This window comes from Mustela lutreola, chromosome 3, assembly GCF_030435805.1.
Source record: "Mustela lutreola isolate mMusLut2 chromosome 3, mMusLut2.pri, whole genome shotgun sequence".
NCBI lineage: Eukaryota > Metazoa > Chordata > Mammalia > Carnivora > Mustelidae > Mustela > Mustela lutreola.
The window spans coordinates 65747784-65759887 of NC_081292.1; the positions used below are offsets into that span (position 1 = coordinate 65747784).

At 38.8% G+C, this 12104-nt stretch overlaps 1 protein-coding gene across 1 annotated transcript in view; it reads right to left on the minus strand.

Moving 5' to 3' along the window:
• The window catches only part of LOC131827844 (phosphatidylinositol 3,4,5-trisphosphate-dependent Rac exchanger 2 protein-like), a 50520-nt gene extending 44363 nt beyond the window's left edge, over positions 1-6157 (minus strand). Inside the window, exons 1-2 of the mRNA XM_059168850.1 lie at positions 6153-6157; positions 5723-5778 (exon numbers count right to left, since the gene is read on the minus strand). Of these exons, the coding sequence (XP_059024833.1) occupies positions 5723-5778; positions 6153-6157 (61 nt within the window). The remainder of the gene's footprint in view (positions 1-5722; positions 5779-6152) is intronic.
• Positions 6158-12104: the final 5947 nt, after the last annotated feature.

Sequence of the window (12104 nt, forward strand, 5' to 3'; positions counted from 1 at the left end):
AAAAGTGAAAACATTGGAAACAACATAAATGCCCATTCAAAAGGGAATCATTTATATAATGGTACATGCATATTACAAAATACTATGCAGAACTATAATCATAAGTGGAATGTGACAAAAATTTCATAGAAATATGTGTAAATAGATGTCTATAAAATATTGTTTCATGAACAAATTTATCAAACAGCTTTCTTGATAGGTACACACTTATATGTACACACAAATACATATTACACACACAAGCATATAGGCATAAATATACTTGTGTAATGGCAGTGTGCATTCATACTAAGAAAAAATATGTAGCACATATCAAAATGCAACAGTGGTTAAAGTGACCTTTGTATACCTCCTTATGCACAGAATATTTGGCTGTGAGCATACTGTAACATTAGTAAAAAGAAAAGCAAAACTATTAAAAAATGAGCCATAGGACCTCATTCCTAGCATTAGCTTCAAACTCATCTCTATTCCTGATTCAATTAGTTCATGTTTCAGTCTATAATTACGAAGCCACATCAATACTAACAGCCTCAACAGAATGAAATAATTCGGCTGAATTAAATAAACTTAATAAGAAAGTAATGGATGTCTTGTCCTTGTTTTTTTAATTGGAAACTTGTGATATGATTTTTGAACTATTATTTAGAGTTAAGTAAAATTACTCATGAAAAGAGATTTCAAATTTCTGACTTTGCCCATTTTAATCACTATCAGTCTCATTTTTAATTTTAGATTTGGTTTTGTACACTCATATCAAAAAGGCTCCATCAGTTCTTTCCACTTAGTCTTAAAATAACATGGTGGTGTAGTCGCCTAGTTTACATTTCGTGTTGACCACACAGTAAACAGGTAACCTCTCATGCAAGCAAAACCGAAAGTTCACCTCTACATTTATAAACCTTTTCTTAGGAGCTAAACTCAATCACATTCTGAAGCCCATGAATTAAAGTAAGGAGACAGTACGAATGGATCAAAATATGAGTTAGAAAGGCACATACAAACTAAGAAAGTAAACTGTATCTTCACCTGACTTTTTATCTTCTTAGCCTCTGTGACAACATGGAACTTTTTGTTTAACTGTATATGAAAGAAAACCTGGAAATTGTTAACATTTCTGATGAGGCATTTATCTTTCTAAGAGCTTCATTTTATACACATCGTTCAGTCAGATTTCAGATAGTTTGCCTAGAGCACAAAATCACTAAAACTGACATTCTTAACAAAACATGTAAGTCTTCTTTCCCTAAGATAAAGAAAAATAACATGTTTTCAGAATCCTCTTGTAAAAACCAGCATCTACAAAGTCCTTTCAGTCTTTGTAATTGGAGCATTTTTCTCCAATTAGTCATTAATACCTAAATACAAAAATACATGAGAGATTTCATACACTGTTTTATCTCTGCATTCATTAATTCTTATTGGTCCAGAGTTTCATCAGAATTAGGTCATCTTCACTTTGATATGAATACATTGAAAGTAAGTACTGGAAAAAGCTTGTAATGCCAGTGGTTCTCAAGCTTTTTATTGTGCATGAAATTTGGAGAGTTTCTTCTAATTGCAGATTGCCCTATCCCCAGAAGGTCTGACTCAGCAGACTAGTTGAGGACCCAGAAATCTGCACGTTGGTAAGTTCCCCAGATGATTCTGATGCAATTGGTATAGAGACCACATCTGATGAACACTCCTGTGAGTTTATTCTTCCAAAGACTAAAGAAACAGACCGCGAAGAAATAAGTGAGTCTCAATAGCAAAAATGGGTTCAGTTATTTCTTCTTTATTTTCAAACCCTATGTCAGCTCCCTCTCTTCACAATAACCTCTGGATCTGCCACTTGGTGTTCCTGATCATCATACCAGAGGATACCGTTTGGACCATGAACCTCAAATATGGGCTGCATAAACGGGGCATAATATGTCTGAAGGCTAGGGAGATGCAGAGACCAGTGACCTAAGACAGACTACATTGCATTTGGAAGAGGTGAGGCTCACAGTTACCCTTTCTTGTGCCTTCCAGCTTGCGGGTGTGTCAGCATGAACTCAGTTTGCCAGCATTCAGCTAACAATGATTACACAACACATTCCTAGATTCACTGCAGTCAGGGGCTTCTCTTTCCCTACACCAAGAACAGAATTCTTCATCTCCTCTTCAGTTTCTTCCATTTTGTTTTTTTCCTACCATGTATTTGTTAAAACGGGGTAAATGCCATATATTAATTAAAGCTTAAGAAAGCTAAAAATGTCACAAATGTGCTACCAAGAGAGTAGAAGGAAGGAAAAAAACTCATGAGGATAAAAGAGAGAGAAAACAGCAATTCCCTTCCTCCATGTCTGCCCATCTGGGCCACTGCTTGTTGAAAGGGTAAGACAAACTCCACGATGAATTTCATTCTCAGAATGTACCAGTTTACTTTATAATTCTGATGTACTAATTTATCTCCTTCAACTCATTTTTGTCCTCCCCACTCTTCCTGTCAGGCACGCACAGTAGATCACTCTTAAAAGTCACACAGACATGTTCATTGCTATAACATTTTCAGATAGTTGTGGATATTCTTCTTTAATACAACACCAAACTTCATTAAGTGGTCATTTCTTAAAGGGTAGTCATGACTTTTAATCTGAAACCAACGATATCAGTGAACTCTCCACACTCTGTTGCATTAAAACCAACTAATCTATCTGCAGTTTGAAGGGATCGATTACATATGCTTGATGCTGTACTTTTTTTTTTTTTTTTTTTAGCAATGATTCACTGGGAGTTAAATATATCTTCAAGATGTTAACACATTTTGTTATTTTATATCAAAGAAAACCCACCATCACAATAGTTAATATCAGTATCCAACTCATTAGAAAAATCTGTAGGTATTAGGAAAGTATCCAGCTCATAGATATAAATTTTCCAAAACTCGAAGTTTACTTGCAAACTTGAATTTATCATTATCAACAAGTACTATTAGTTGTTTTCCTTGAGGTGAAAAGCTTACTTCATTCTTTTTTTGAAAAAAAGTATCTGCCAAATGCCTGAGTGCCCTGAAACTGAAACATAGTTTATCTCACAGTTGTTATTTCAAGTAAATATAATGTTCCATAGCAACTCAATCACAAATTCTAGTCCCTGGAGACAACCATATTTTTGAGTATGCAGCAGAAGTACTAGGTATACTTCCCATTTCATCACGCAGAATATTAAAAAGGCACATGCTCAAGAGTCAGGACTTAATCAAACTCATATTTTTTACAGCTTTAAGTGAAATTGGCATCCCCTTGTCACTCCCTCATGAGGGAGGACCAGGAAGTATGTAGTAGCTCCTAGTAGAATTTGGTGCCACTGCTCCATTCACACTAAAACATCAGCAGTTTTACACATGACTGATTTTCCCCCACCAGTGTGAGCAACAGCACAGTGGGGCAGAAAAAAGCAAATTAAGTCTTAGTCTTAGTATTACCACAAGAATAGCTTTGACCTTCTATATTCTCCAAAAGGATTTTGCAAAATCCCAAGAAACTGCAAAGCACACACTGAGAACCACTGTTTTAGGCATATAAAACATAGGTGCTAAAACTGAGCAATGATCTTACTGTAATAATAAAAACATATCTACACATATTTGAAAAAAATAATAATTATTAAATGTTACCAAACATTTAAATTACACCAAGTCTCTGCAATCTCTTTCAGAAGACATGAGTAGAAGAAATATTTCCTCACTTTTTTTATGAGGCCAGCATCACACTAATACCAAAACCAAAGACTTCACAAGAAAATAACAGACCAATATCTCTTATAAGTATAAAAGTTCTAAGCAATATATTAACAAATAAAAGCCACAAATGTCTAAAAACAATTGTACTCCTCAACCAAGGGGAATTTACCATAGGTATGCAAAGCTGGTTCAACATTCTAAAATCAGTTAATGAAATCCATCACATTACCAGTCTAAAAAGAAAAATCATATGATCTCATCAAAAGATGAAGTAAAAAGCATTTGACAATTCCAACACCCACTCATTACAAATACTCAGTAAACTAAGAATACAAGGGAACGTCCTCAACATTATTTTTAAAAATCTTAAAAAAAAAAACCCTACAGCTAACATCATATATAAAGTGAGAAACTAGAAAATTTCCCATTACAATCAGGACCAAGGCAAGAATGTCTCCTGTCACCACTCCTTTTCAGCATTGTCCTCTATTTCCTAGCTAATATAATAAGACAAAAAGGGAAGTAAAAGGCATATAGGTTGGAAAGGAAAAACAAAACTGTCTTTATTCACAAATGATATGATTATCTATGTGGGAAATGCAAAAGAATCAACAAAAAAACCTCCTGGAACTTAGAAGCAATTATAGCAAAGTTGCAGGATACATGGTTAATATACAAAATTCCCTCACTTTCCTCTGTGCCAGCAATGAACAAATGGAACTGAAATTAAAAACACAATACCATTTATATTAGCACCTCCAAAAATGAAATACTTAGGTATAAATCTAACAAAATATGTACAACAGGAGGAAAGCCACAAAACTCTGATAAAAATATACCAAAAAAGACTAAATAAGTGGAGAGAGGTAGTCCACATTAATGGATAGGAAGACTTGGTAATGTCAAGATGCTAGTTCTTCCCAACCTGGTTTAACACAACTTTAATCAAAATTCTAGCAAGTTCTTTTGTGGGTATCAACAAAATGATAAGTTTATATGGAGAATGAAAAGACTCAGAATTGCCAAAACAGTACTAAAAAATAAGAAAAAAGTCAGAAGACTGACACTACTTGATTTCAAGGCTTATTATAAAGCCATTATCAAAACAATATGGATTTGGTTAAAGAACAAATAGATAAATGAAATACAACAGAGAGCCCAGAAACAGACTCACACAAATATAGTTCAACTAAGCTTTGACAAAGGAGCAAAGGCTATGCTATACATTGGAGAAAGGACAGTCTTTCTAACAGTGCTGGGAACAACTGGACATCCACATGTAAAAAGACAATAATAATAATAATAATCATCATCATCTAGACACAGACTTTACATCCTTCAGAAGAATTAGCTCAAAATGGATCAGACCCAAATATAAAATACAAAACCATAAAGTGCCTAGAATTAACATAGGGGAAAATTTCTAGGTGACACCACCGATGGTGATGACTTTTTAAGATGTAACACCAAAGGTATGATTCATGAAAAAAATAATTGACAATCCAGACATCATTAAAATTAAAAACTTTTCCTCTGTGAATGACAAGAGAAGAAGACAAGCCACAAACCAGGAAGTATTTCCCTAAGAATTATATGACACATGTGATTAAAAAAAAAAAAAAAAAAAAAAAAAAAACACATTGTCCAAAAGGTACAAAGTAAAACTCAACAATACGAAAGTCAACAATGAAATTAAAAAATGGGCAGAACTGAACAGACCCCTCACCAAAGAAGATATACTCATGGCAGATAAGCATATGAAAAGGTGTTCAAATCTAGTGTCATTAGGCAGCTGCAAATTAAAACAATGAGATACTACACACCTATCAGAAAGGACAAAATCCAAAATACTCAGAGTGCCAAAAGCTGGCAGGATGGCGAATAATCAGAAACTCTCACTGATTGCTGGTGGGAATGCAAACTGATACAGCCACTTTTGGAAACAGTTTGGCATATTCTTCCCATAAATGTTCTTACCATGCCAATTCAAGGATCGTGTTCCTTAGAACTTACCTAAATGAGCTGAAAATTTATCCATAACAAAACCTGCACCTAGAAGTTCATAGCAGCTGTATTCATAAATGACAAAAGTTGGAAGCAATCAAGATGTCCTTCAGTAAGTAAATGGATAAATGCGTCCAGACAATGGAATATTCTCAACCTAAAAAAGAAATGAGCATGATCTGGCCCCTCCCTCCTCTTGTATTCTGTCTCATCCCAGCTTCCCCATTCTGGACCACTGCCCACTCACAGCCACCTCTCTGCGCCTCCCCAGCAAGCCACACCTACTTTCCACCTTGACACCTTTTCACAACTTTCTTCCTCTGCCTAAAACCCACTTCATCAGGCTGCCTCCTGCTGTCACTCACTCCTAAGCTTCAGGTCTCTCATGGCCATCCAGTCTAAGTGTTCCCTTTCCCACCCTCTATCATTACCTACCTACCCCATTACTCCACTTTATCTACCCTATGGCACTACCTGCTCCTCCATGTCCCATTTTATGTATTAGTTTACTAGTCTCCCACATTCATACCAGAGCTTTGTGAAGGCAGTCTATCTGTTTTGTTCACTTGGGTTTCCCCAGTGTCTCCCAACAATGCCTAGCACTTGGTAAGCACTCAATAAGTTTAGTGGTATAAGTAAAAAATATTTTCTTTACTAGATCTTCGTTTCTAAAGACCACCAGACTGTGTAGTATTAATTCCCCTATTGTATTATCTTCCCAGATATTAGAATATATCTAATCATCAGCAACTTAGAGTATAAAAATATCATACAATTGCTTTTCTTTTTCATCATCATATACCAGGGTATCTCAATATTAACACTCTGGACACTTGCGCCAGAAAAATATTGGTTGTGGGGTTTGTCCTTACATGTAGGATGTTTAAGAGTTTCATGGCCTGCACTGACTAGATGCTAACAGCAACTACCATCCCAGTTGCAACAACCAAAAATGTCTCTCCACATTGCCATGACTCAGCACCACCACAGTGGTGCAGTTGAGCATCCCTGGTATATACAATCCTAAAATACCTATAGCACTGTTAAGGAGATTCACAAATTTGAGACTAAAAGCATCTGCATTATCAACATCTCTGGGCTACATTATAAAAATAAGTAATTTTTTCTGGCTTCCTGGGCTTTAGCAATGTCCCACAATGATTTCGTTAGATTATAAGTAAAAAGTCCACCACATTTTTATAAAATTATTAGGCAGAGTTTAAAGTTCCTTTCAAACAAGGCGGAATTTTTAAAGCTCCCTTTGTTGTGTAGTTTCAACTCAGACACAATGAACAACAATTATAAAATACTTTGAGTTTGCATGTCTGTTCTCCATCAGACTATATGATGCTACAGAAAATGTATGGGCAGCATGTTTTCATCTTTTGGAACAGATATTAGTTTGTCCCTAGATTGCCATGACAACATTCCATCCGTATAAAACTCCAAAAACTGAGAGAATAATAAATCACTTGTCACTTGTTCAGTAGCACTGAAGACTGACCCTCTTGGGCATCTATCTCTCTACAAACCATTAAAAGAAAATATATGCCACCCTGGGTTACTCAGATAGATGCCTAAAAACATCACAGTGATACCAAACACTATGTCAATATCCAGACCAAAAAAATCTTGGAATGTTGGTGTTTTTCATGATTCAGAATCAAAAGGATTTATAATGTCATATTTGTTGAGAACCTATTAATATATACTTAATTTCCCACAAAAGATGTTTTATTCTTTCTCAAAACAACTATTATTCCAAAATTAACATCACCAACATCTAGGCGAAGATAATTTTTCACCATACAACCATACTTTTTAAACTTCCTGGGCTGAAACTTCCCTGGGATTTGAGGATAATTAAAACATTATTTAGTGTTTTCTGTTTGACCTCAATGTGTTAAAAGGCAGCATGACAGAACTGTGCTCTTCAGGACTTCTCAGGGGAAAGAATTCATGAAGGATCAGCATGTCATCGGTACTCTAACTACACACAAGGCACAAGATTTTAAGGGTGGTTAAGAGGTGGCTAGAAAGCCACTAGTGAAAATGGACAGAAGATGAAGGAAAAACCACAACCATGATCAATGGAATCTCGGAGATGCATAAAATTGAACGAAGAGTAAAAATCAGAATTTTATTAAGTGATTTCAATAACGTACCAAAATAAAAGCAAACTTTTCTGAATTGTGTTTTTTGTCAACTTTTGTTACTTTGTTAAGTTTTTGGTTTTCTCTTGTGTTTCTGTGATTTCAGTTCCTGCCGTCTCATCCTCACCACTCAACCCATAAAAGTAGATTAATAATAGCCATCTTTTTTGGATATTTAACTTCCATTGACTTAAGGCAATGAGTTAAGTCTAAAGCGGAGATTGAAAGAAGTGGAGGTATTTTTGAACATAACACAACTGGTTAAGATATTGTTTAAACGGCTTCCATTTAATAAGAACATTTACATAAAAATCAATCATTACAGTCCCTCTTCAAACACTAGAAAAAAAAAAAAAAAAATCAACCCAGGTTCCAGATTCCTGAATGGCAGCAATAGCCTGGAGCAAAAGCAACCACAAGTTCCCTTCCCTCCCTGCAATCATCACTATTCCCTGTTACCCCCAGACCAAAACTAAATGGCAATTGTTTTTTATTCTCGACACTAATATTAGTATCTAATTTACATAAAATTCATTTTACTGATTTTTGTGACTTAGAAATCTCTGTGGCCCTTTAAATTTTCAGCACATAATCTTGAGGTTTTGCCAAGGCCCTGTTGGCTTTTATAAAGCTTTCTTTAATAGTAATCAGTCTGTTGGGGTCCGTGATCAAAGGAATGAAACCAACGCAAAGTGAAAGTCAAGCAAAGCTTTACTTCGCACCAAGCATCGAAAATCAAACCAACCAGTTGGGGCCCTCTCTTACAAAGAGGCGACGAGGACCAGGACACGGACCCTGGCGGTTCCCCTCACCCGGGAAGGCAGTTCCCCTCACCCCGCGAGGCGGTTCCCCTCACCCGGCGAGGCGAGAGGAGGCCAGGCTGCTACCCCCTACCCATTGAGGTGAGGCCAGGCCAGGCCGCTCCCCTTATCTGGCGAGGCGAGACCAGGCCAGGCCAGGCTGCTCCCCTTACCCGGCGAGGGGAGGCCAGGCCAGACCACTCCCCTTACCTGGTGAGGCCAGGCCGCGAGGCGAGGCCGCTCCCTGTTGAGGCCCATGACGCTCCCAATGACCCTGACAATCCCAACAACCCCAACGACCCCAACGCTACCACTACTACCCAGACGACTATCACTACTTGCCTGCCTTGCAGACTAATCTTTATAGAGGCGGTTGAGCCCCGCCCACACACGTGGCCAATGAGACTGCAACAAACAGGGAAAACTGCAGTCACCCTCCCTCAGCAATACCGGTGGCCAATTAAATTCCAACTTACCAAAGCAAATATATGCGTGCCCCACTGATTGGATGTCTCCAACCGACCTGGCCCGCCCCCAGATCTGGGGCCTGCAAGCAAGTTACTCCAGGAGGGTCAGGGTCAACCCAAGCCCACAAGGAAATGGCTCCCTCTGGCGGATGGGGCCCTTTTAATTCCATACTTCTAACCTCTAGTTGATTTTATTTTCGAAGTTTGCTTATTTTTAGTAATCTCTACACCCAAGGTGGGACTTGAAGTCAGCACCCTGAGATCAAGTTGCATGGTCCCCTGACTGAGCCCGGAGAGTTTAAAATGTTTTAAAATGGCACTTGTTCTTAAAGTATTAGAGTGAAAAAGTCCCCAGATGAGAAGAGAAAAGGCTTAAAGAAATAGCACGAAGAAAATTGGAGCATATTTACTTAACATCGGTTTTTCCAAGGCATTAACAATTACATTAGATGTTAATTCTAACACAAAGTTTACATTTTTTTTTTTTTTTTCGGATGGGTCTGTCATTTAACTTAATCAACCTGTGTGAGTTCTGTCCATACCAAGATCATTTAGCAGATCACTGAAATCAAAGCCATAGTGTGGCCTTACTCCACATACATTGTTCAACTTATATTAGTACTTTGTGCTCTAAGTCCTCTCAAGGATTATAGATGGGCTGCAGTCTCTATAAACACCTTACAGTTTGATCTTGAATTAAGTTTTTCTACCTTCTTTGCATTTGTTAGTTTTTAAATTTCTGAAATGTTTAGAAAATAGGACTGAAGAGATTGATTGACATGAACCACATTTGAGGGCAAACCTGGAATTCTGAGCAGAAAAGATCCAATACTATATGACAATATGGAATATACATATATTTTAGCAAACAATAGCACCCCCTCCAAACAAATACCTTGACTTATTTGTTTTGAAACCAAGGAATTGTCTTGAAGTTAGCATTAGTTGGCTTGATTTACTGTTAAGAGAGGAGCAAAAACGGGAGGTGGGGGTTTACCCTTTAGTTATTTTTTCTCTAGTGTTAGGAATAAATAAAACCACAGTAGATGTAATAGATCTACCACAGTAGATGCTGTGGTTGCAGCAGTAGTGGCAGAAATACCAGTCAGCATTTATTTGGCTCTGATTATGCACTGACACTGTGCAAAGTGCCGACAAAAATTACCTCTGTGAATTCTTTTCACCTCTCTGTGAGGTAAGTACTATTATTCTTTTGAAAGATTTATTTATTTATTTAAGAGAGAACAAGAATGAGACAGAGAGACAGAGAGAAAGCCAAAGAGCATGCACCCATAAGCAGCGGTAGGGGCCGGCGGGGGGGGGGGGCAGAGAATATCAAGCAGATTCCTTGCTGAGTGCAGACCTGGATGTGGGGCTTACCCCAGGATCCTGAGATAGTGACCTGAGTCAAAAACAAAAAGCCAGAGACTCAGCCAACTAAGCCACCCAAACATCCCAAAGTACTGAAGGACCCCAGGTCAGAATTATACTATAGCCTATAAGTTTTAACATTCTTTTTATAACCAGCTTATGCTAACTGAGAAACTGTAGCCAGCTGACGATAGATAAGGGAGTCAGCAAGCAGCATAACAGGATAACGAATAGCGAAAATCTGTGTTTAACCCGGCTGTTTTTGGCTTCTGTATAATAATGCTTCTAATGCTTTGCTAAGAAATGAAAAATTGCTTAAACCCTCGCTCGCTGTGTAATCAAATAAAGTTATACTTTTCCCTTGTTAAGAATTCCCCCTACTCCTAAGTCCCCCACACTAAGGCCGGAGACAGGCGGTTCAGCGCGTACTTGATAAGGGGATCCTCTCCCGTACCAAGGCCGGAGACAGGCAGTTCAGCACGTATATAGATAAAGGTTAGAAACGTGCAATTCAACACGTACCCTCTACTGTACACTATCTGAACGGTAACTGGCCAAAATGTGGGTCTTCCAAAGCCAATCCGCTACCACCAAGTATGCCTTTTTTTAAATGTTCAAATTGTCAGCCTATCAGCTCCGTCCCATCCAAAACTTGTTTGTACCTGTCTATAAAAATCCTGCACCACCCCAGCCTGGTGTGCTCAGCTAGCAGGAGCTGCTGACCACCCGCAGGCACGTGCTGACCACCCGCAGGCGCCTGCTTAACAATAAAGAACCTCTTGCTGATTGCATCCAGTGGCAGTGTTGGATTCTTGGGTAAGGGGATCCGCGGGTCTTTCATTTGGAGGTTCCACCGAGATCATTGGACTCCTGCCCACGGATCCAACTGACTCCCACCGGGAGGTAAGCTGGCCAGCATTCTTGTCTCCTGTCTCATGTTCTCGTTTGTATCCAGTCTCGTGTTCTTGTTTGTCTCTAGTCTTGTGAGGCCTCTGTTTGACCTATACTGCAGGTAGCGGTATAGTGTTTGTACAACAGCGTGCGTTGTTGGATTGTATTTGTAGGCAGCTTGAGAAGGAGCTGACGAGCTCGGACTTCTCCCCTGCCACCCTGGGGGACGCCCCAGGGATTAGAGGGGCCCAATTTTTTGGAGCCCCTCATTTGTCCGAGGGTTATATCCGTTTGTCCGTTCCAAAGGAACCCCTCGGCCCTGGATGGAATTTGTCCACCGCAGGGAGATCTCGAGGCTCCTCTGGGCTGGTGGAAACCTTGCTTTCGGTAGTATACCGAAACCGTGCAGCGACCTTTTTGTTAATTGTTTTGTGCATTCTACTCGTTGTCCTTGGTGTTTTCTTTGATTCTAAAATGGAGCTTCTCCCTCATTCACTTCCCGTGTTAATGTCTATAACTGGAGCCAACTGGGGTTAGTCTCACTCGAGACAGAGACTATAAGGAATATTCCCAAGCAGCTGCCGAAACTCTCTTTGTTTCGGGGAAGTTTCCTTGTGTTCTCTGGCCTGACTTAGACTGCTTAACCCCTCCCCCCTTGCTGGTGGGAAAGCATGGTGTCTGCTCCTCTGTTGGGGCTTAGGAGCTCCAA